Source organism: Astatotilapia calliptera, chromosome 4, assembly GCF_900246225.1.
Source record: "Astatotilapia calliptera chromosome 4, fAstCal1.2, whole genome shotgun sequence".
In the NCBI taxonomy this organism is placed as follows: Eukaryota; Metazoa; Chordata; class Actinopteri; order Cichliformes; family Cichlidae; genus Astatotilapia; species Astatotilapia calliptera.
This window is the reverse complement of record NC_039305.1, coordinates 21,308,532-21,333,739: the sequence shown is the minus strand read 5'-3', so window position 1 is coordinate 21,333,739 and position 25,208 is coordinate 21,308,532. Positions and strand designations below refer to the sequence as shown.

At 41.5% G+C, this 25,208-nt stretch overlaps 1 protein-coding gene and 2 long non-coding RNA genes across 7 annotated transcripts in view; all 3 read right to left on the bottom strand.

Annotated features, from left to right (window-relative positions):
- Window positions 1-4,591: 4,591 nt before the first annotated feature.
- LOC113020045 (uncharacterized) lies at window positions 4,592-6,721 on the bottom strand. Of its 3 annotated transcripts, none has more exons than XR_003272140.1 (5): window positions 6,547-6,721; window positions 5,899-6,060; window positions 5,539-5,646; window positions 5,318-5,433; window positions 4,592-5,175 (listed from the first exon to the last, which is right to left on the bottom strand). It is a non-coding gene; the product is annotated as an uncharacterized LOC113020045 (long non-coding RNA). The 3 variants fall into 3 exon arrangements; XR_003272142.1 differs by having other exon boundaries at window positions 5,609-5,646; XR_003272141.1 differs by having other exon boundaries at window positions 5,899-6,055.
- Window positions 6,722-6,768: 47 nt separating this feature from the next.
- Window positions 6,769-9,181, bottom strand: LOC113020044 (uncharacterized). Its single transcript, XR_003272139.1, has 3 exons — window positions 9,149-9,181; window positions 7,136-7,316; window positions 6,769-7,037 (listed from the first exon to the last, which is right to left on the bottom strand). It is a non-coding gene; the product is annotated as an uncharacterized LOC113020044 (long non-coding RNA).
- A 4,464-nt stretch (window positions 9,182-13,645) lies between these two features.
- Window positions 13,646-25,208, bottom strand: part of cacna1ha (calcium channel, voltage-dependent, T type, alpha 1H subunit a) — a 130,594-nt gene continuing 119,031 nt past the window's right edge. For 2 of the 3 annotated variants that reach the window (XM_026165460.1, XM_026165461.1), the window contains exons 33-38: window positions 24,225-24,346; window positions 23,122-23,280; window positions 22,904-23,044; window positions 21,507-21,672; window positions 19,017-19,174; window positions 13,646-18,923 (exon numbers count right to left, since the gene is read on the bottom strand). In XM_026165460.1, coding sequence (XP_026021245.1) covers window positions 17,541-18,923; window positions 19,017-19,174; window positions 21,507-21,672; window positions 22,904-23,044; window positions 23,122-23,280; window positions 24,225-24,346 — 2,129 coding nt within the window. In that variant the 3' untranslated portion in view covers window positions 13,646-17,540. Of the gene's footprint in view, window positions 18,924-19,016; window positions 19,175-21,112; window positions 21,170-21,506; window positions 21,673-22,903; window positions 23,045-23,121; window positions 23,281-24,224; window positions 24,347-25,208 lie in introns of those variants that run through there. The other variant, XM_026165462.1, reaches the window with a different exon arrangement.

Below are 25,208 nucleotides of genomic sequence, written 5' to 3'. Positions count from 1 at the left end.
TCCAATTATGTAATCTGATCATTTACAAACTCAAGGTATCTAATCAAAATGTAAGTAATAATTATAAAATGGGAAAGCAGAAATAAGTGTGACATAAATGTAAATGTGTTAGCTGACATAGAGGACAGCTACATGTAGTCTGAAAAACCTTTGTTGTCAAGTTTGCTGGTATATCAGCACGAGACATTCTTACATAGAAGAGACATTAAAGTCTCTGACTCAGTGAAGCATTATTGGTCCCGTCTGTTTGGATAAATATAGTAAGTTGATGTATGTCCATTTATTGACACATTTTCTTAAGTGCTTATCCAGCTCAGGATCACAGTGGAGCTGCAGCTGGATATGTTCACTAAATAAACCTTACAAAAGTTAACAATAAACCTGCATCCATGTACGTTGTTGTCCACAGGATGAGAAAATCAAACTGGAAGACTGTGGAACATGTTAATAAATGTTTGTATGTTTATGCCTGTGTCTTTCACAGGTGGCGCTGGAAGGTTTCCCTAATAGTTCCTGGTGAATCAAAGCAGAACCATAAAGGTTGCTGGACTGCATGATGGCCTTACCCCTGAGCAGTCATCCTGTTAAAGGAGGAACCAGTTAGAAGCTGTTTTCAAAGTAGCTGAGCAGATTTCATCTCAAGTAAGCAATTAACTGTTTGTTCATCTGTTCTGCCACTTAAAGAGCATTTAAGGACGTCTTTCGAGTGTCCAGTTGAATTAATTCTACTGGCTCTCATGGTCATTTGTTATTATAGACATATTTTTCATGTTCATCCAGCTATTTAGTAAATTCTATCTATTTAGTAATATCCGTCAGCTATAAAATGTAATATAAATATAAAAATATCTAAATATCTCCTGTCCTTTATGTTTTAATGATGTAAGTCTGTTATCGTGTTACATTAGCATTCCTCACATATCAATGAGATGCTGTACAGTACAATCCTACTGACGCAGCAGAGGGATAACGACGGCTATTCAACATCGTTACACGACACATTCGAGCTGCATGATGCAGACAAAGTGACTAAATCATCTTGTTGTGGTTTATTGTCTTCAAACCAGCAGACAAAGCCGATGGCAGAAGATGTCGGAGAAGAACTTCAGGCCGTGGACTGAAAAGGTATTTTTTTCTTGTTATCAAAGACATTTGGAGTGACGGCTTCTACAACTGGTTGTGCTAAAGTAAAGCTTACAGTCTAAGAAGTCACAGTGTTGATGTTCAGCACAAAGAGAAAAGCTCACTTGTTTGAATTTATTTACAATCATAGTTTTTATAAATTCTGACTGTAAACAGCTTTTACAGCTTTGATATTGTTTGACACTCAATATCAGGTTTAATTTAAAGGTTTCTGTGTCCCAATGAGCCATTTACACTGACCAGTGTCAGTTTAACTGTAACACATTCATTATTTAGATCCAGCAGAGAAATAACTGAATGTAAAAATGGCAGCCCTCAGGCAGGTTTATAGAGATATATGCATGCATTATGAAATTTATGTATCCCAGATAATTGTTATTCATCTAGTCATGGCAGACCCACCCCTTCCTCCCAAGTTAACTGCAACCCAAAAGAACTAGTGGGGCTATTTACACACTCACAACCAGTGTGGGGTAAAAAGAGCCACCAAAAAGCTGTCAGCCACAGATGTGCTAGAAGAGTTAGAAACTCTACTTATGGAGAAGCTTTCTAAGTCTAACAGGGGACAGGTACTCCTGCCCAAATAACATGATATAACCCCACATACAGTCCAGCCATAAAGTGAACCAAGTCATTTAGTTAAAGACAGCATGGGACCAAATGCATGTAACCAGCCTGCATCAACCTGACATTTCTTCCTCCTGAATTAAATGAATGAATGGATGAAAGTTAAATGACTACAAACCTAAAGCCCTAAAGCCACTAGTTCCCACACTGGAGCTCCCTGACACTGTGTGTTAACCGTATTTAGCTTGTATCAACAGTTGTAACAGGCTAAGCCACTTGAGACACTGCATTGAATTTGTTCCTGTCTTAATGATTTCAGCTGACTGGTTTCAACTCAGATGTTCTGCTTTTTCCTTTCAGTAGATCAAAGCAGCTCATGCTCCTTCTGCTTCCAATTTAGAAGAAGAAGAAGAAGAAGGCGAAGGCTTCAGCAAAGTGGCGTTCATGGTCTCAGTGAACAGTCACGGTCACACACTGCATGTGGTTTTAAAAGCAACATGTCTGTTCACCACAACAATGGAGATGTGTAATATTAGTGCAGCTACGGTTTGTTCTTGAACATCAGTTCTGTTTTCTACTTTGATCACTTAGACCAAAAAAGTGTTGTTTTCAGATTCTTTCTTTTACATCTATAAAGCACCTGTTCATTTTTTTATTACAATTAGTTTCACATAAATGTTAGTGTTTCCTTTATGATCTTTTAATGCTTACACTACACTGTACACGTCTACATTAGAGACATTTCTGTTACCTGTTTCTGTTGACTCAGAGTTGTGAAATGTTCTTTTATTTGATACACAATATGAAGCTCATAATTTTCTTACAAATAAAACTCTAATGACAAACATGAACAGCTGTGCTTATTTCTGAGACATGAGTTTTTGAATGTGTTCATATTTAGACAGTGTGCATCTGTATGCTGAAACTGTGATGGTGAACCTGAGGTGATGGTCAACAGAAGGCAAATATATATCAATATAAAACAATATTGAAGTAATGTCTTTACCCTCTGCAGCGTGTGGACGCAATCACCTTATTCACTGTAGTAAACGTGCACCGCTAGCTCACGTGACTGACTGTCTCCATGGTTACATCGTATATTATTAGCTATGTTAACAGCTTCCAAAGATGCGGCCACAGCTCTCTGCAGCTGTAACACTTAAACACTTTGCAAATCATTTCACGTTTTTGATAGTTATGAAGACAGAACATGTTTTTAAGGTCATGCTAGGCGGTTGCTATGGTGGTTGCTGTGGACTTGGGTGGACCGCGTCCGATTCCTGTTAATAGCTGTCCGCCGTAGGGAGGCTGCGTTCCATTTACAAGTAGTGACAGTCTGCCGCAACTCGAACTCAAACCCCGCTTTGTTCTTTAATTATAGGCCTTTTATAGCCGTTCATGACACGCACACACACACATAAAGCACTTTGCCTCACCATGAGAATGCAAGTTTACCTAACCTAACCTTAAAGTATCTGATATAGGATAGAAAAATGAAGCAACCAGAGATTTAATGATGAAGACTCTGGGTTCTGTAGTTCACGTTTTACAGACCTGAATGACTCTTTGCATATGATTTATTGAAGAGCAGTTTAGAATGCACTTTACATTTAGACTGTTGCTGTTTCATTTTTTACATTGTTGCCGTGTTATGTCATGAATAAGGTTTACCTGCTGGGGGTTTGATGGATCAGCTGGACAATACAGTCAAAGACAGACTTCATTCATCATATGCAAGAATCCTAGTTGGATTTTTGTTGTCACTCGTGTTTTTGAACCAAATATTGAAAACAATTCTGACAGACTGGATACCTGGCCAGGGTGTACATTACCTTGTACTCAAGCATCCCAGGACAGAGCCCTGCCCCACCATGAGCCTAGTTGGATACGTGGTTATAATATAAAAGGACCGATACTGAATATGAATATTTCATGAAAATTGAATTATAATACAAATTAGTAATAAGGGTTTCTCTGCGCCCTTATCTACCCCATACTCAAAGAGCTGCGGGCAGAGAGGGTGACAGGAGAGGATGGCACTGAAGAGAAGATGCTCGGCTTCTGGAGTCTCCTGGTCCTGTCAGTAGGATGCATCTGCTGTGTCTTCTCGTGGATGCTCACCTACCTTGACTCGTTCCAGCCTGGTATGGATTTCCCAACACTGCGGACAGTGGCCCACGTCAGAGACGTTTAATATTGATTACATATGTCTGAATTGCTAACCCTAACCCTAGCTCAACAGACCACAATGCCCTGGACTGTCAGTATTATTACATGCTGTGAACATAAGTAGCTTTGATCACAGTTTATGTCGTAAAAGAGAAGGAATATTGAAAAAAAGATCAACATTGTGATATTATTTGTTCCAAACTGACCAGAAACATGCTTGTCAGACTCTCACAGCAAAGGATCAGACTCACTGTGCATGACAGCTCGGGCCAATGATGTCTGTTAGATTGTCAGTTGTTTAGTGCTTCTGTACAGTTAGGGTCACCGTCTCTATTTCAGAATAATTAATATGCGGAAAACACAAAGTTGATTGTCTTCCAGTATTCTAGCATAATTAAAAAACTTTGACTTTGTAAGTACATATTATTAGTCCTAATGCCAGCATGATTCTTCATAACTCCTGCTTTGAAATACTGAACTTTAAAATTTACCTGATGAAAGATCATTCACAGTGGCACTCTGTCAGGATCATTCTGACTGTAAGATCACTGTATTAATCTGAATCCTTCTGAAATGTGCTGTGAATGAATGCTGATGCAACTCACTGTGGGAAAGCTGTTAATAAAATGAATCTGTGACACATGCAACACATTCACAGAGGAAGAGGACACAAAGGGAGGACACGCAGAGGCTGTGTTGAAGTCAGAAATCCAAATCTTTATTAAAAAACAGGCGGCGGTAACAAACAGGAAGACAAGCAGTCCATCAAACAGTCTACAGGGTCAAACATTCAGAGAATTCAAACAGCAGTAAAAAATAACTGGACACTGAAAAACTTAAAGCAATGTGTGACGCAATAAAAGGAAGCAGCGCAGTATATTCACTGAATTATCATCAATTACAAAAGAGAAAAACGACGATTTCTAAGGATTATTTTCTTAAATGCAGTTAGAGTGTGGCTGGTAAAGATGGAAACATACAGAATGTAAACTGTGTGAGTTTGTGAACTTTGTTAGAAACAAATGAGGTAAAAAAAACAACCCCAAAACAGACAAAACAGAGAAAGAGGCTCTCAGTATTCATTAATAATTAGAAAGAAACATTCTGGTCGTGGATTTTTACAGTCTTAGTTCCGCTCGCTGTCATCATTATAATCATCATGATCAATGGCGAGGTCCTGAGGTGGGCGGGACTGTCTCTGGTGATGTCACCATGAAGGAACAGCATCTGGCACGTGTTGCTGAAACATCCCAGTACACTGGTGTAGTTTCCTCTCCAGCTGTTTGACATGTGACACTTGAACATTAAGGGGAAGAAGAAGAAACAGTGTTAGGTCAGGTGACCACATGGTTTCTAAAGTAACTGACAGGAAGTAACCAGGCCGTCAGAAATGGATGGCATGTGTTTAGAGTTACTGGAGTTGGGTAACTCTACTTACCAAAAGCAGAAGCACACAGATGAAGGATCAGATGCTGAATGTTGCAGGAACATGCTCATGTGTGGTGGTCATTCAGTGCTGCAGGTTAGACAGTCCAAGACTGATATGCTGCCCATCTGAGAGTTTGAAAACACACATGCAAAGATTTCTTTTGTGTTACAGTCAAAGTTGGATGTTCATTTTTGTCCTTTAAAAATGTTTGTGTATTTAAAAGCACTAACATTTAAGGATGACTTGGATCGTCTCCTTTAAAGGGGAGACAAGTGTGTCCACGGATCTACGTCACTTTACCTGGATGATGACTCCTCCCCCCTCACTCAGAAACACTCCTAATATAACCAAGCAAATAAATAATATTGAAGATTTACTTACATCATTACAAATACATCAAAAACATCTCCCTTTGATTCTATTTCTGCATTCCTGCTGAACATCAGGCAACAAATATCTCAATAAATCACAGTAAAATGTAAAGCACATGTTCTCTCTGCTTTGTCTAACCTCTGCAGAGCCTCTGTCAAGAAAAACATATCTGTAAGCATAAAACAAATATACATTTCATAACACGTCACTGGACAAACCTCGGTCAGCTGATTTCCTCTGTGCAGTGCAGACGAGCATCAGTCAGCAAGTCAAGGTGGTGAGATGGACTGGTGTCCTTTGTGACTCTGCTGGTTCTTCTGAGGAAACACCACCGTCTCTCCACACCGTCACCATCTGTGAGCACAAACTGCTGCTCTGCTCTGCCAGCATGTAGGAATCACATATCACACACACAGGGGTGAAGAAACATCAGAGCTCAACTTTGGATACTTTAGATCTAAACAGATCAAAGCAGCTCTTAGCTTCAACAATCAGTGAGCAGACAAACAATGATACCAAACTGATTCTGTATGAATACAATATGGTATTTTCAATACAGGTGTCAAATTAATTTATTAAAACTAATACAGCTATATGTATATTTTTTTGATAAATTAGTTTGCTAAATTATAAGAATATATATTTTTATTTTTTTCATTTAACAATTGCAACTGAAAGAAATTCAATATTGAACAAAAATATATTGTCACATTCTGAGCATGCTCAGCATGCTGACAGACTTGAAGTTGCTACAGATTTTAAGAAGTGATAATTATAGGGAAGAAACTTCTCTTTTTCATCCGTTTAATCAAACATTTGATGCCTCAGCTGTCTCAGTCCTATAGCGTTCTGCAACTACAACTAACCTGAGGCTTGGATTTGGCTGCAGGTGCCCCTGTACATCCTTCTCAGCAGCACACATGTGGGTACCATTTAATCCCACTTCTTCCTGAGCTTTGCTTCATCACAAGACCAAAGGTGGCATCCCGTGTCAGTCTTATCATCATCCAGAAGAAACATTTGAAGAAACATCATGGAGAAGAAACATGTACGCGCCTCCTGGTTTTGTTTTCTGATCCTGTGAAAAGACTGAGGACAACAAAGCCCAGAGAACACGAGATACACAACATCCAACATTCAGACTCAACAGCCTCCATAAATGAAGAGCACCAGGTTGGTTCAGTTATAGTAGATATGAGCATACTTCACATTACTGGGTATGAATAATAATGAGGAGGCAAACTTTGAAGATGCAGAGCATGATGTCCCATCATCAGACTGTAAACAAACATCCACCAGGCTTCTTTGTTGCCAAAATTGATGATTCTCCCATCAGGGATCAGTAGAGTGTATTAACCTGTGGTAGAAGCAGCAGTCACTGAAATATTACTGTTTCAGATAAGAAATCTAGCACATAAAAGCCAGGGTGGGAGGGATCTCTGCAAACTGACTTACCTCTGCAAGTGTGAAGCTCAACAAAAATCTGACTCTCCAGTCACAGACAAACAAAAACTCCAGCTGGGAGATAGAAAACGCTGTCTGGGTCTTGCTGGATGTTGCTGGTCAGAGTCCACACATTAGCAGAGTGCTTCTTGGTCCCACTGACCCATGTGGACAGCGACTGTGGAGAACTGTTCTGGAAAACAGAGAAGAGAATTAAAATAACAAAAAGCCAAACAGGATTTCCACAAAGACTCTCTTGGAATCAGCAATCAAAAAAATCACTGGTTCATATTTCAATTAAATATGAACAGGTTCCTTAAATGTACGCAGTTCAGACCTGATTTAATTTAATTTCCTTCACACAGCACATTCGTCCAGGCTGACAGGTAAACATAGAATTAATCTCAGGTAACATGACTCATAGTAGAGATTCAGTAAGAAAGATTGCAGGCTCTAATATTATTACCACACAATCCAAGGACACACCAACAGCTCGGATTTGTAGAACTATTTAAACAAATGTCTTCTGAATATTCAATTCAGGTTCACAGTGGGAGGGGGGCTGTGTCGTGGAATTTTTTAAATAAAGTCTGCAACACAGAAAGAGCTGTGATCAAGCTATTTATTACTGCGCCAACACACATCAAACATCACAGTTCAGCCATGTCAGCGCTGCCACAGAGGTCGTGCTCCTCCTCCTTTATGCATTCCAAGGAAGAGGGAGGAAGTTAAACTGATCCTACCACACTTCACGTGTCTCGCTATGAAACCTAACGGATCAATGGTTAAGCTGTTTTGTGCCCTTGGCCTTATCAGCACCTGTAAAGGGAGTTGTTTTCTCAAACTGCTGACGCTGAAGTAAGTTCATCTAGTTTTAGAAACTTTCACTGAACAGTAACAGTGTCACAACTAAGCATATGCATAAGCACTTAAATACTTTAAATGAGAATAACAGAACATTTCTATTACAGAGGCTAGAGCCTGTCCCAGTAGTCATAGGTAGAGCACACCTGGACAGGTCACCAGTCTGTCAGAGGACTAACACAGAGACAGACATCAGAGTAACAAATCTATTTAAAATTAATGTAAGTTTGCTGCAGCTGTATGTATGAACATGTGTTTCTGTGCTCACAGTCCACCTCTCAGGAACCTGCAGTTCACTTTTAGTCAACTTTAAACAGACCTCACAAAAGGCTGATGTGGCTGGATCAGTAGTCTGATTTAAGTACGATACCTTTGGCCAGGGATTCATCTGTTGCATCGCTTCACTGCAGTCTTACGTATTTTCCCCACACCTGAATAAAAAATACTGATATATACAAATAACAGCTTCAGCTGATGCAGCCTGACTCAATCCTAAATGTTCAGCACACAGAGACACAGAGGTGCCGTTTAAAGTTTAGTGTTAACCTGAGTCACTGATCATTTGCAGTATTACAGAGTCTGGCAGTCTTTGCATGATGTCCACGTCACTGTAAGTTTCTAGCTGACTCTCAGGTGTGACAGGTGTGCCAGCAGGAAAGAGTAATAATAACCTGCATCCTGAGGTTTGTCATGCAGGATTAAAGGAGCCAGGCTTTGTTCACACAGCTAGGATTGTATTTTACACTGACCCTGGGTCAGTATAAGTATCATACAGTTTAAACGAAGCACTGAAACTTGCACATATTTATTATAGATGCACTGAAGCTAATCGAGATATTTGCTGTCAGTCTGTGGCTGCGATTAAACACTTTACTGGAAACTTTATTAACTAGTAACTTCATCAGTCATGACAGAAGCTAATATTTCTGTGCTAACATCGTTTAAACAGTAACAGCTTTACTCCAATATAAGCTAACGTTTACACCGTAACTTTAAGCTAGCACCATAAAGACGGTAAAACACGTAATAACATCTACAAATGCATCTTAAAGCTGTTATATTAGCACTCGGTGTATTACTAACATAACCACATTAACATTACTGACACTCGCTGACTTTTAATAGTCATTCTATAAATGCTGTCCGTTTAAATGGTCTTACCTGTACACACTGCATATCCACCGGATTCCAGCCAGAGTGGATTCTGGAGTCTTCCACGCTCCTGTTAGTGATCCTCCATCTGGATGGATGAGAACAACCTTCTGAACAATCTAGCAGGAGATGGCCCATATCTATGGGACTGGTTTGTGCTAATAACGCCCATTGTATGGACTGATAACAGCCGAAGCGGGTGAATAAAGTCACCCAGTAGCTAGCTGTGCCATTACCCAGCATACATCACTCCCTCCGTAAATGCAATAAACCATACAAAAGTATTGTTCTACCTGTTTTTCAGGTAGTTGTTTACATTATATAATTTATTGTGTTCTGTATACGTCACTACAATGTGATTTGGAAAATGTCTAAATATACCGACAAAAGGCACTTCCGCGGACCCTTCACGTCAATTCCCGACGCGAGAGGGGTACCCTGTGCGTCCATAAGTGCAGCAGAGGGAGCCTGACCATGCGTCACACGTTTGACGAGTTGGGAGTGAGAACGTGTTGATTTTCCACCCTGATTTACAAATAAATTCTTTACAAATCCTACCATGTGAATTCATGGATTTTTTTTCACATTCTGTCTCTCACAGTTGAAGTGTACCTCTGGTGCAAATTACTGACCTCTGTCATCATTTTAAGTGGGGGAACTTGCACAATCGGTGGCTGACTAAATACTTTTTTGCCCCACTGTACATCTGGGGCCACAGAAGTAATTGGAACACCTGAATTCAATGATTTGGATGGGTGAGTGAATACTTTTGGCAATATATTGTATTACTGAAGGAGTTGTTATTGCTTCGTTACACCACAGAAGGGTGTAAAAGGGTCCCCTAAAACGAGCAGGTCTAGTAGGGGTAAACAGACCAGTCCACCTAGCAAAAGTCTAGAGACTGTGTAAAAACGTGTATATCTGCATGTAAGCAGGTACAAAACAGTAAAAAAAATTGACCCTGGCATATAGTGTATTTATTGGTAGCTGTGTTTATTTGTCATGAAGCTAAGTGTCAGCAGCTAAAGCTAGCATGTAGAGACCTCATTGTACTTTGCACATGTACCTCACTGTAATCACAGCGATATCTGTGTGTGTGTGTGTGTGTGTGTGTGTGTGTGTGTGTGTGTGTGTGTGTGTGTGTGTACATATATATTACCCTCATTCAACCCACCAGCAATATCAGCAAGTTTCTTACTGCAACTGGATGCCACATTTCTTTTGTGCATATATTACTCGTGTTTCAACAGACAGAAGTTGTCATCTCACCACCTGACAAATCTGCTTCACACCGAAAATAAGCAGATGCTGAAGGAGGGGACTTTTTGAAGAGTGGTACAACCAAGCCTCTTTTGCTGAACAACCAAATGTAGATATCCAATTAAAAGCAGATAGCGGATGTTTCATGGCGCTGTGAAGATAGAAACCTGCCTGGCTGACAGCAGACTAGTGCCAGGTGACTGACTTGTTTGAAGAGCAGGTAAGTGCAGGGACATATGGAGACAGATGCGAGAGTATCTGCAAGGCTGCCTTTTAAAACATGCTTCAAAGAGACCATAAGCCAGAAGGAGAGATGCGTCTTTAAATGGTCGCAGGCAAAGGGAGTCTTTGAATGCAGCTTAAACTGGCTAATTTCAATCGTGGAGATGCAGAGCTGCATCCAAACCCAGAATCTGTCTGTTAACACATCAAAAGGCAGAGCTGGCTGAAACGAACAAAAAAAAAAGCCCAGAGCTGATTTTATTAGAAACAGGCAATAAATTAAAATTGAGTCTTTCAGAGCTACATAAAGGTTTACATAAATAATCAAAATAAATATAACTGGCACTCTAAAAGACAAGCTGTTAGCAGGCGCTGCTGTTTGCGGCTTGGAAGGCGGGGCGGGAGGCTTTTGATTTTCTTTTTTTCTGAGAATCTGTCATCCTGACCTTTACTTCTTACAAAAACACATTACACACAAACACACACGTAAAGACACATACACACACTGTAATATGTGCACACACTCTTGCAGCTTTAGAGGTTATCCTCACATTTTCCCACTGACAGCTTATGTTCAGCAGCACCATCTAGTGGTGTCTCGAAGGTTTACAAAGGGAAAATGTTGCAGCAAAACTATGTGAGAGGAATGGTTAACTATATCAGGCTGCCAAATCTCTTCAGAATCAGAGCATCTGAACTCAAAGACATCACAATGTTGACAGATTGGATACATTTTCCTGCAGTTTTTGGTCTCGGTAATGCTCTCTTAGTCAAGAAACACTCCTTTAATATTTTTATCAAAAGCAAAGGGGGGCAAATAGTGTCCAAAATAATCAACATCAGTTCAACAATTTAAGTTGAACATTTAATCTGCAAGTATTTTATCGGCTCCTTGCCATTTCCGTCGGCTCTCTTCAAGCGCTTGCAAAAACTTCCACAAAGCTTGATGTCAGATGAATGTGGGAGAAAGTGCATTAAGGTCAGCACTCCTTGGTCATATTTAAATGAGATCTTGCAAAGCTTGGAGGTGAGATTGGGCTCATTAGTCTGCAGCATTATGCACAAAGATCAGCATGTCTTGGAAGAATGGATTGCTGTTTCCCTTTTGATCAGATTGCAGTGTTTCGGGTGCAGATGTCCAACTCCACAGACGGAGAAGCACACTTTACTATTCCGACCATGTCTCATTGTAGTCCTGATAGATTGTCTGCACACTATCATTTGTTCTTCTGTTTGTCGCCTAATAAGGACAGCTGCAAACCCTCTGCTAGTGCCATGCATCATAAACTAGGATTCACTGGTACTTATGGACTTGTTAAGTCAGAAGAAGACCGATCCCTGAAGGCCCCATCTTGTAACTCACAGGATTCAAATAATCCGATGCCAGGGTCCCGAGACACCCCCACAGGTCTTGTGGCCGTGCTCCGAAGGGTGAGAGCTGCACTGCCAACAAATTATTAGGGAGGCAGTTTTAATGTTTTGGTTCATCCTTGTATGAAGAGCCTCCGATTCCTCATTTTACAATCAAACAGTGCCATCTAGTGGTTGTGATACTTTGTTACAGAGCATCATGGAGAACTTAGAAAATGTCACTCAAGTTAAGTAAGGTTTTAATCACAGTCTGTGAAACAGTAATAGATTGTACTTTCTACACAGCAACCACACTGTGGTGTGTAACAACAGGATCAATATGTGTTTATTAAAAGATTTGCCTGCCAGTGCTCAAGTAGAGGTCAAGTTTCTTCCTGCAGAGGGAAAAATAATAGAGTAAAGGAGTGTGTCCATAAAAGAATTATTGAGTATTAAAAGAAACTTAAAAAGAGCAACAACAGGAAAAAAGCATGCATTGTCTTGAAACACTGTTTCATTGGTGTTAGCCTGGCAGCACAATTTGTAAATTTGCACATTTGTATAGGATTTGTTAAAGCAATAAAAAGATGGAATAGCTTGTTTTTACACCAGTAGTCACTGGGTTAAAACTTTTGACCGAATAAGTGCACCGCTTTGGTTTTTCACCTTTATAATTATGTTCTGAAGCTGCTCCTTACACAAAAAAAGAATGTAAGTTGTCAGAAATCACAGAAAAGAAGGTTTTGCTGTGTGGAGCGAGTGGCTCAGCAGATCCAAGGAACAACAGGTGTTGTGTTTTGCCACTGGTGGATTTTGTCTTGCTGAACATCACTAAGTCACAGTCTTCACAAATGTGACCTTAATACTTAATATTTCCCTTCAAGATTCTTTCATTCTATATCTAACACAACAGTTACCCTTTACAGTAGTGTGCAAAAGTCTTGAGCCATCCATATTTTTTTAAATATTTTGCTAGAAAAATTTTTGCTTTTCCACTCATTTTAAGGTACAAGGACTGGACTTAAAATGAGTGGAAAAGCAGCCAATGTCCAAAGAAAAACTTTGCAAGATCTCCAGAAACGCAGAGAATTATAGTAGTCAAGACCACTTATAAAAAAAAAGAAAGATAAAATATCTGTCTGCCTTGCAAGTCTGGCTCCTTCTGATATGAGGGGAAGCTCAAGATTTCACAATACTGTATATTGTCCATCCATCCAGAGATTAGATGAGAAATACTTTCTTTATCCCATATTATAATAATATCTGGTAGATGCCTCTCAGCGTAATAGATGTATTGTATTGTAGAGGCTGATAGCCTCTTTTATGAAAGACTTCTTAATCCTTATCAACTTCAGAGTGCATCCCAGCTGTGATTGGGAAAGAAGCCTAAGAGAAATGCCACCTTAAAAAAAGTAGCTGGCATGTTCTTATTTGCATTATTTTAGGTTAAAGCTTTAATCTTTTCAAATCCCCACTCTAACCACACACACACACACACACACACACACACACACACACACACACACTGATAAATGTAACATGAGCTAAAACTTGTGTCTGGATTATTTATTGGTCCGGCTCTCATGCCCACACACAGTAGGAATTATTTATTAAAGGGCAAATAAGCACAATGAACAGAAGAAAAAAACCCAAACAAACAAAACTGTCAGGAACTTTTTAAAAATGCAGTTTTTTAATTGACAGGAAAACATCCTTCAGGACAATGGTTGGTCATCGCACATTAATTATCAACGATACAACAGAGTCCAACTGCGTGTCGAGCCTTTAAACACCATCCCGTCCCCTCCCGTTTTCCCCGTTTGAGGAGTAATGGCAAGGGGGCGGGGCTTATTATTGCAGACACATTGACTCTCCTCTGACAGACAGTACACATGCACCTCCTCCCCTTCTTGTAAGGCTTGAGGGGGGGGTTGGGGTGGGGGTGCTTGGGTCAGTCGGTGAAGGGTTGTAAGGGAAGGAAGGAAAGAGAAAACAAGGCTTCTGATTCATCAAAGTCAAGTTCTATCACAGTTTGAACCTTCTGCTGCTCTCTAGGTTCAGCCGTGTGAGGAGCGCGATCGCCTTCACCGGACCAGCTCGATATTAGTCAAGAAAATGAACCACTACGCTGATCAGTCCTTTACAGAGCATCAGGGCCGAGGCTACTCCTACATAAAATATACATCAGATAAATATTTTCACCATCACCAGTGTTCTACTATGTTTAGATTACCTGGAGGAGAAGTGGAAAAAAAAAGTTCATGTCAACATTAAATAATGTTGGTTCTTAAGAAAACAGAACCAACCAGGTTTCCATTTCTCTATATAAAACTGTATAAAGAGGAGCTCTGTTCTCACACTGTAAATAACCACCCAGTACTGCATTGGACAATAAAGAATAGGGTCGTCTAATCAGTATTTTATCAGATACCAATTATTAAGAGCCCAGTGCAATTAGGTAGTCGATCTACAAATGGAAACATCTGAAAATGCAAATATCAAAATCTCGAAAACATCCAGATGATTCTTTCCCAAAAGTTATTTTCTTCTTCTTCTTCTGCGTCTTCTTTTTAAACCAAAACATGCAATAGTCAAAACTGTTTCCTCAAAAACAGGATTTAAATACTCAGATCCAAAGATCTGCAAAATCGTAAGAACAATTATACAGTCACTCTACCGAACCGTGTCGATTAATACGGCGATACCGTTTAGAGAAGAGGGTTTTCTACGGAGAACCTAAAACCTCCCGTTGCTGACGGTGTTGTGCAGGAAGAGGACAGGAAACGAGACGAAGCAGCGTGTTCAAGCACTCAAAAATGATTTTTTTTTTAAAAAGGATTTGAAGCAGGTGAATAACTAACTGTGGCCGTCTGCGACGTCATTTAGTGAGCTTTGTACTCCTGTGTGTCAGAGCTCAACGAGGACTGGCACCAAAAGACCTATAGGAGCTTTACATTCTGCCTTTGCAAGATGGGAACATTTACTCGGGGATTGTTGGTGTGTGTGTGTCCCTTCCACCTGATTACACAGTTGCCAACTGTAGCTTTAAGGAGACCCTGTGTTTAACGGTGTCTAAAGGTGTTTAACACCAAACCTGTCTGTCTACACACGTGCTGCTCGGTAAAGGGGAAAGCCAAAGAGAATGTAGAAGGAGATTTATTAATTGATTTCATTCCTGGCTCTGTGTTTACAAAAGTTTTTGCAGACTTTCAAAGTAATTTATGCATCTGATGAATGTAAAAAAGAAAAAAAAATCACCTCTTTTTTAATTATTTAGTACCCTTTGAGACAGACTGGGGGCAAATTTCCAGCAATTGTCTGATCAGCTGTTTCACAAATCTATCATAAATACTTGTTTGGTTGATTTTCTTTCCTTTTCATCTGCACAAACACGAAGAACGGAGCCTTACGTGTTTACAGATACGATATGGGAGCACTTTGGTTTTCACTCAGATTACTGAGGATTTGTGCATGTTGTGCGCTGACCCTCCCCCCCTCAAGAAATAAAAATAAAATAAAGACACCCTCCAAGCCAGCTGCCTTGGAAAAGGGTATCTGTACCAATGAAGCTTACAGGGATGCTTCAAGTGTGAGTGTGTGTATATGTGTGCCAAACCACACCGTGCACATAACAGAATCAATTACGTATTGTGCTCTGCCAGGACAGAAGGAAGAAAACGTTCAGCTCCTCGATGAAGCTCCTGGACGCATGGCCCACGTGACATGTGGCAAACCGGTGCGTCAGTAAACCGATGTGTCTGAAGTTGCGAGGTGCCGGTCAGTGAGGACAGAAACAAAAAGCAGAATGATAAATGGCTTGTCGAGTCCTCGGCAGAGGTGCGGATCCCTCTTCTGTTTACAGTAACCCCATCAGTGGGTGGGCCTGAGCTTTTGGAGAAATCTACAGTACCTAACGTCGCTTCCAGCCACACCCACACCAGCACAGCCACACTCAGGGTACGAGTACTTATAGAAGCACGAACACCAGACAGAGTGAGAGAGCTATTCTCAATCGTCATATAAAAAAATGGGTTTATAGCATGTATTAGCAGTTCTACAGTATGAATACAAGAGTGTGGCTGTTTTTATGTAATGTGGATGATAACTATATTTTCCACAAGTATATATTATTATTGCACTCTGGCTACACATATTTAGTAAGTTAGTTAGTTTGGTTGTCTTTAGATGTACAGAAACACAGGTGTCGAAGCTGATCCAGCTTGAAAACAGCACTAGAGGAGAGGCTCAGTGAAGCCATGATTCATTTCATTTCAATGAATCAAAGCAAATAAAAAATCTATTTTTTTCCCTGCCCTGAAATTTCTGGATTTTAAACTCCCCGCAGGGATGTGGCCCATAATAACGGCCAAATTTGAATGTGGAGCTAGGGCGCGTGAACTAATTAGCACATCTTAGTCAAATATATACTCACATTGCTCTTTCTATAAATGCTTCGCATCACTGAGCCCATACTCTTAAGACTGATACCTATTTAGACACCGGTTACATAGAAATCTGAGACAAAACTACAGAAACACATCACACACACACAAACACACACCCTCCCCCCCCTTGTTCTCTTCGATCTCTTTTTCAAAATAGAAAAATAAAACCCGCTCTCCTCGGACCTCAGCTGGCAGGCTGAGAGGAGAGGGGCGCTCTCCTTCACGGCTTCCCTCGCTCTTTGAAAAGAGACATACATTCACAAGAGGACAACGGAGGAGAACAAACGAAACGAGCAAAGTTGAAATTCAAATTTTGTGTGCAAAAAACATTTTTAGATCTCTATAAAAATATGTGCATATGGATAGAGCTATTTTTACCTCACCAAATACAGTATTTTCCTTTATTTACACTGCACAGATACACAGAGAAACACACGCACTACAGCTCTGCCCTGCTCCTCCTCTCTGTCGTTTACAGGCGTAAGAACTACATGGCCGACTTCCACAACAACAGATTTGACAGTAATCGCACGTAAGAGAACTCAGACGCTCGCACACGCACACACGCACACATACAGAGTTCTGCTCTGATCAATGTGATCCGAGGAGCAGAGGAGGGGCAAGCAGAACTTCTGTAGAAAACCTGAAGTTGCATATCCCACAATTCCCCCCCTTACGCTCGCATTTCACAAACCTCTTCCCGTTAAAAGGTCAGAGGTTATCAGCCAGACGCTGCTTCCTGATTGGCTCGCGCAGGTGAGGACAGTGTGTGAAAAAAAACTTTGGCTACGGAGTTAGGTGGCTTTAGTCCTGGTGTGTTATCTGCATTAGTCCCCGACACACCGCGTACAGTGAGCACTGTTTGCCTGATACAGCCTCCAGCTGTGGATCTGCTGTCCTTCCAGCTGGGTTTAAAACAAATGGATCCATTGTCTCTTATTCAAGTCTGTACCAGCTTCTCTCTGGAAAGAGTAATCAATGTCTGTTCATTATTCATCTTGACAAAAAAACAACTGAAAAGAAACACCTCTTATTCCCATCTCTGCTGAGGTTAGCCGAGGCGCCGCTGCTCCAGCCTCAGAGATTTAAAACCAGATTCACCTCCAGAATCAAACAACTGGTGTTTATTGGGCGGTCCTCCGATTCTTTGCACTGAATCCTGCGCCGCTTCCCAGTCTGCCGTCGAAAGGGGAAGAGCAGGTGGCCGTGTCGGTGTCTGATATGCCAGCTGATAGGCCGCTCATGTATCTGGACTGCGGTTGGTCGAAGGTGAACTGAGGGAGGGGGATGTGCCCCGCAGCAGGGGAGACAGGGCGTGTCTGTGACAAAGGCATTGGGACAAGAGGGGTGTGAGGCTGGATAAAGACGTTCGGGCTGATGGGGATGTGTGGGTGTGTAGGCGTGTAGGCGTGGGGAGGGGTGTGTGTCTGAGTGCGTGTTGGGGTAGACGGTCGCGAGTGAGCCAGTGCCCAAGTGGGCGAGTTTGCTCGCAGAGGAACATGGACAGGCGTTAGCGATCTGTGCATTGGAGATTGCGTGTTTGCATCTGATGACGCGTCTTGGGCGTTTGTATTTGACTGCATGTGTGGCGTCAAGTCGTAGGAGGGTGTCCTGCGTCTCAGCATCGTGCTGCAATCAGATAATTTGGGGGGCGAGGCGGTTTCAGCGTGCTCCCTCTCTGAGGGTGGGTGAATGGATATACATGGAGGACTCATCTTCTTCTTTCTGTGGTTGCTCCTGACAGACTGCACCCTCACAGGACCGCCTTTCTCCAGCCAGTAGGCCTCCTCTGTGAAGTGTTCGTTAGAGCTGGTTGTTCCAGCCCTTGGGAGGCAAACCTCGATGGAGTGACGCCGCTGGTCGTCGGCGTATCCGGCATTCAGTGATGGCGGCTTGTCCAGGAAGCCCTGGTTGTCGATGCTGAAGCCTTTCCTGAAGTCGCGGTCCTTCAGTCCGGCTCCAAGCAGGCTCAGTGCGCTCCTCGACGAGGATGGTGGCAGCGGAGGAGGAGGAGGAGAAAAGGTGGAGGAGTAGGAGTCGAGGGCAGACGGCAAGGTGTACGGGGAGAGGGAGTGGCTGCGGCCCACTTTAACCCTGCTCTCCGTCCCACCTCCCTCCCCGTCCCACCACCTGTGGCCAGCAGAGCTGGTGATGTGATACACCTCCTCGTCGGCCGGGTCACAGAGGGAGATGGCGGAGGGCGGCCTTGGTCTCCGGAGGCTGGCAGGCCTCAAGGGGGCGCGGGGCGAGGGAGGTGGAGGGAGAAGCAGCGAAGGGGAGGACGGTGGCGGAGGAAGAGAAGAAGGGGAAGACAGCAGAGGAGGAAGAGGAGAAGGACGATAGCGAGGGAAGGCGGAGGGGGAGGAGGGAGAAGCAGGCAGGGGTGATGACAAGGAGGATGGATGAGGAGGTAGCTGTGAAGGGGACAGGGGGGGCAGATGGACTGAGCTGGTCCTCTCCTGTTGCTCAAAACCCTGAGACTCCACAGAATCAACTTTAACCGCCACCTGCAACAGAAAAGCAGAACGCATGGGTATAAGAAGCTGCTGAAATGTGTGTATGTGTGTGTGTGTGTATAAGCGTGAAACGGGGTCTCTCACCTGCCTATGCAGGGCCTGTGGTGAGGGGCTGGGTGTTGGCGGGGCGATGCGAGGAAGAGACAGGGATGGAGGTGACCGAGGGTGAACGGGGGAAATGTCCGGAACCTGGAGCAGAGAGTGGCTCTCACAGGGCTGGGAGTGGACCGACATCACTGAGACTGCAGGGAGACATGTGCAAAGCATATATGTCATCAAGTCAAACGTGATAGAACACGGCACACACACAAAAATGACAGAAACACATGCACTTCTGGAGAAAACACGTGCACAGCTGGGCATAAAGAAACACATGTTATTTTCTGTTCTTTTTAAAGCATTATATTTCAAGAGTCATGGCCAAAGTATGACATCGCTAACACTTTATTATGATAGAACATTTGGATCTTACAAACAGCCATTCAAATAAAAGTTTAAGTGGAAGATGTGGTCATAAATAACAGCTTCAGATATGAAGCCTGGAGAAGTTTTCTGGGCTGAAAATTTGCTTTTTAAAATGTGCTATCAAAATAAAGTGTTTCCTGGATGAAGAAAAAAATCATTAGCGCATACAGTAGGTTGTTACACTGTATGCTGAGCAGCAGCACCGAGCTGACTTTTCAGGGAAACAGTCGCAGAAGGCCAGCTTGCTGCATGTAAAATTCCACATTAGATCCTGGTTACAGTAACAGTTTCACTTGTCTCTACTGCGCCATGCCAAGGGAAATTAGGGTCCTGACAGAATATAGCGCTCTAATGTGTCAGGTGTCAAGTGCACAAGAGACCACATCCATCAGATGTTCAATCTGTGTGGTGAAACTGTGTAGCCAGGCTCTCAGGTGATCTGCACACACAGGTTCAGTGAACTAGGAGAATTTCTGGAACCTGCAGCAGAGAGCATTAAGGCTCACCGAACCGGGGTGTGCAGATATAATAGAAATAAAACAATAAAATGTTAGTCAGAGCGTAAACGAGTTCATTTCAAGTAGATATTTTCAGTTCAAGCTGTAAAGTCACATGACAAAATATTATTCTTAAAACACCACATCTTTGACAAAAGCTGGGATGCTGTGCAAAAGGTGAATAAGTACTTACTCCATTCTTGACTTCTTGCATATTTGTAACACTTATTAGATCAAACAGATTTTCATATTACACAAAGATAACTAGAGTAATAACAAAAGGCAGTTTTTAAATGATTTATTTTTTATTTATTAAGGGATCGATTTGGCTCTGTGTGAAAAAGTAATTACACCTGAAACTTAATAACTGGTTTTGCCACCCTTGGAAGTGACAGTTCTTCCAAGTTTCCACCATTTGTGGATTATGGATCTAAGCTAGCCTTAGAAATGTCTTTGTAGCTCTTTCCAGACTGACAGATGCCAATGACTGTTTCTCAGCTGGTTCTTTAGATCTTGAAATGATGTGTTGCTTTTTGAGATATTTTCACCTCCTTGAGTTTGTCCAACAGGATCTATTCAAGTGATTTTTTGATTCAGCAGGTCTGACAGTATTCGGGCCTAAGTGTGGCTACTAAAATTGAATCCAGCTTTCCAAAAAAAATGCAGTTAATCTGTCAATTCATGATTTAACAGAGGGGCAGTTACTTTGGCTCACAGGGCCGGGTAGGTTTAGATAGAGTTCTTTCATTTAATACACAAAATATTCATTTAAAAACGGCATTTTGTTTTCCTCAGGTTATCTTTGTCTATCTCTGTCTGTCTGAAACATTTAAGTGTGAAAATATGCAACAACAAAAAAACAGAAGAAGACGAAATCAGGAAGCCGGAGTACACAGAGAGAACCCAAAAAGACAACTAAATGTCTCTGTTTTCATCATCTGTGTGCTTTTGATTGCATATGAGGTTTATGAAAATCAAATCAAATCACTGACACAGCATCCCAGCATTTTTTTGTTTTTAACTAGACAATAACCAAAAGACAAAAGAGAAGTGATGACTGCACATTTTTAAACATATGCACTTTTCTGACTTTGCAACTTGACTGTGAAGACAACGACCACTATAGTTTAGTATTCGGCCATTTCACAGCTGAGCAGATGAGCCTGTGTGAAAGTTGCAGGTATTCACGTGTATCGACTCATCCACTACAGTAAGTACCTTAGGACAGAGCTGGGCCTGTCCACAGCCTGGACACAACATGCCATTAGATTCTGACTGCAAATGAAACAGTTCTTGTTAGTGCTTAGAGATGTGTTCTGAGCATTGTTTCTTTATGTTCTGACTTCTTTTTTAAACACACAGAAGGTGAAACTACAGGAAAAAAAGATAACATTATGTAGGATAGGTATAAGGTTGACTCTATGTGAGATAAACATTACTCAGTCTTTTATTTTAACTAGTTTGAATTGGACCTTGTGAAGTTTAGTTAACAAATTTAGTAACTGTGTCTCTGTCTGTTTACCACACAGATTAAATAAAATGCCAAAACTTCACAATAATAAAGCGATGCTACTCTCACAATCAATATTTTAGTATTTAACATCTAGTTTACCTGAATGCTGGTGTTGGGGACTCAGGTCTACCTCTTCTAAAGGGTAGGGGGCGCTGGCGGGTCGCACCGGTCTAAACATATAACTGTCATTTGGCAGAGAATGCATCCTGGATACAGAGATCTTGGATGACAGCAGGTTCTGGTTGTTGTACTGCACCTCTTCCTCCTGCAGGGGGAGACAGAGACCACTCAGTGCTAAAACCAACAGCTGCAGTTTTTACAAAGAAAGAATAGAGCGCTGCGTGATTCTGATGACTGACGTCTGTGTTGCAGGTTGAGACAGGTAAAAATATGAATGCCATGTCTGTGGCATCTTTCTGGTGCAAGATAGTGTACGGACAACCACTGAAAATAACACACACACACGCACAAATTCAAAGAACTGTCTCTTAAAGTTATCTTAAAGGTAAAGGTTAAAGGAGAGCATCGTTTGTCATCTTTTCATCAGGCTCTGAGAAACATGGGCTGAATTACATGCCAGCTCTATGCACAACCCAAAACATGTATTTAAATGTTTCCGTATTTGTTAAAAGACTGTAACCCAGCAGTAAGATGTAATAACAAAGTATATGTTTATACCTTGTTTTATTCGTAATATTGCATTTCTACCGATCAGGCATAACATTAGTACCACCTCTCTATTATTGTGTAGTTTCCCCTGTTGCTGCCAAAACAGCCCTGACCCATCGAGGCATAGACTCCACTAGACTCCTGAAAGTGTGCTGAGGTGTTTGTAATCAAGATGTTAGCAGCAGATCATTGAAGTCCTCTAAGTTGTGAGGTGGGGCCTCCAGCAATCAGACTTGTTTGTCCATCGCATTCCACAGATGCTTGATTGGAGTGGGATCTGGGGAATTTGAAAGCCAAGTCCACACCTCAAACTTATTTTTGTGCACTTCAAACCATTCCTGAACCATTGTTGCTTTTTGACAGGCCCAATTATCCTGCCAAAAGAGGCCACAGCCATCAGGAAGTACTGTTTCTGTGAAACGCTGTACATGGTCTGCAATAGTGCTTAGGTACATATCAAAGTAACACCCACATGAATGGAAGGACCTGAGGTTTCCCAAAACATCACACTGCCTCCGCTAGTTTGCCTTCTTCCCATAGTACATCTGGTGCCAGGTGTTCCCCAGGTAAGTGACACACCTTGGGAGGCGGCAGAAAGGTCAGCAGTAGTTTTATTTGATGCAACAGTAGCTCGTCTGTTGGATCAGATTGCACGTGGGGAGTGAAGGCCTACCCGTGTGATCTGTTCACTGTTCCTTCCTTGGACCACTTTTGAGAACACCCCACAAGAGCTGCAACTTTGGAGACCCAGTTGTCTACACATCATAGCTTGGGCTTTCTTAAATTCACTGCTGCAATTGCTAATAAGCACAGTTTTGTCTTCCTACCTCTTCAGGTGAATTTGAGCATGGCCCCACATAGGTCCCTCCGACTGAGCTGTTGTTGGAATTTGTGCTTAGTCTGCGATCCCTCTCCCTATCCATTTCCAAGGCGATCTCTGCATCAATCTCCGCATCCTCTTTAGCATCCTGCAAATATATATCTACTTAATATCTGTGCATTTAAAAAGCCAAAAACCAAAGAGATAGTACTCAAGTTACTGCACCTTGTTGCTTTCCTCTAGATGTTTCATCAGAACAGCCACCACCACATTGACCAGAACAAACTGGGCCATGAGCACAAAGGTGACAAAGTAAATTGGAGAAACCCAGGGCAGATATGGTAAACAGTGTTCGTCAGACCGGCGACACTCTCTCAATGTGTCCTGAAAAGAAAAAGAAGAGAAAATGAAGAAGCAGAGAGTTTTACCTCGACACCGAATCACAGTCACCACTTGAAAAAGCTGGGCATCCACAGCTGCAAAGACTTTTGTAAGCATCACAGTTTTACACATTTACTCATTTGTAACTTCAGGAAACAAAGAAACACAAATTTAAGCACACACATAGACATGATGTAAGTAGTTCATAATCAGTAAAAAAAGAAATAAAAACATTGCACATTGTTAAACAACCCCCACTCTCCATCACTCCTAAAAGGTATATGCATGAAATCACGTCCTGTTTTTATATTGAATTAGCTCAAAAAAAATCGCCAAACTGACAGACGCGTACATTTCTTACACACAACATAAAACAGACTGTCTGTACAAAGACAGAAATCTACTTTAAAGTGCCTTTTTTAAAGCAGTGGTTAAAAAGAGAAACTGTGTGGCATCGCCCTCTGCTGGAATTCAAGAGGCATTGCTTATGTTGTGGGCCACTTACGAGCCTGAGTGGAGAAGTTTACTTACACATTTAATCCTTCACATAATATCTTAATATTAGAAAAAAGGTGTGTGACTTCAACAAACATGTCATTTTTTTAAGCATCAGGCCTTGTGTTTGACACCTTTTCCCTAACATGATCTTGTTAAAGAGATTCTACACTATACCTAAAAATTATAATTCATTTAAAAAAAAGAAAAACACATGACATTGTCACATCATTTGTAAACGATCACATTTTTGTGTCGTTCAGAATTTCATTTTTTAATAAAGTAAAACTCAAAATGTGAAAGTTTTGACATTGGTCTCCTCTAAGCTACTTTATCATTTCATAATTGCTTTTCGAGGTCGTCGCTCTCTGCGGTTATGAGATAATCTAGTCATCATTTATTAGAGCTCATGTTGTGCATACAAGTGCGTTTGTGTGTGTGTCTGTTCATACTTTCATAATCCCATTCCAGTTGTCTCCAGTGGACACTCGAAACAGTGTGAGGAAGGCCATCCCAAAATTTCTAAAGGTTGCGTGACGACCCAGACCTTCACATGGGTTGTCGACGCTGCACTCTAATCAAAGCAAACAGAAGACGTTAATTAAGCTGCGCTATAAACATGGTGATGAAAAGAAGACGAGAAATACAACGTGCCGCACTTCCATACAAAATACAACTTCTTCAATCATATAAATGCAGAGTAAACTAGTTCCAAGTGGCGTCTCCCTATGGACGTGGCACAGGACAGCGAATGAGAAAAGTCTTCCAGGGGACAGTCTTTGGGTCAATTTAACAGAAAGCTCTCGAGGCCCTGTTTACAGAAAGAGAATAGCCACCAGAAGATATCCTCCCTTGCCTCAAACCTGAGGTCACATTAACAGCATGCTTGAGAAGAATAACACATCCCTTGGAGTATTATGTACCATGTTTATTATTCTAAGCATCAGTCACCAGGAGACAAATAAGAGGATTAAACAATGTGAGAGTGTAGCACAGAGGAAATGGATAGGGAAGGTTTGCGTAACTTGTAATGAAATCAAGTCTTGCATATACTGATGCAAGACTGAAACGCTCGCTGTGGCTCTAACAAATGGGAGACGACTGAGTCAGAGGCTGCTGAGAATTCAGAAAAAGCAGCTTCAGTTCAAATATATTCAGTCAAACGTTAAACATCTGACTTTTTCATTTTTTTGGACTGCAGGTATTTCACGTGTACGCCTTTAATATGTCTACATCATTAGCAAAAACATATTTTTAGACGTAAAAAAACTTATTTCACAAGATCAGATTGTAAGAAAACTCATTTAAAAGATATATATATATATGTAGAGAGAGAGTTTCATCTAACAGTGGTGACTTAGACCTAATTAGACCTAATGAGGAAAACTAATGAGATCTACTAAGTCACTCAAGTCAATGTCTCCTTGCTTTCACAC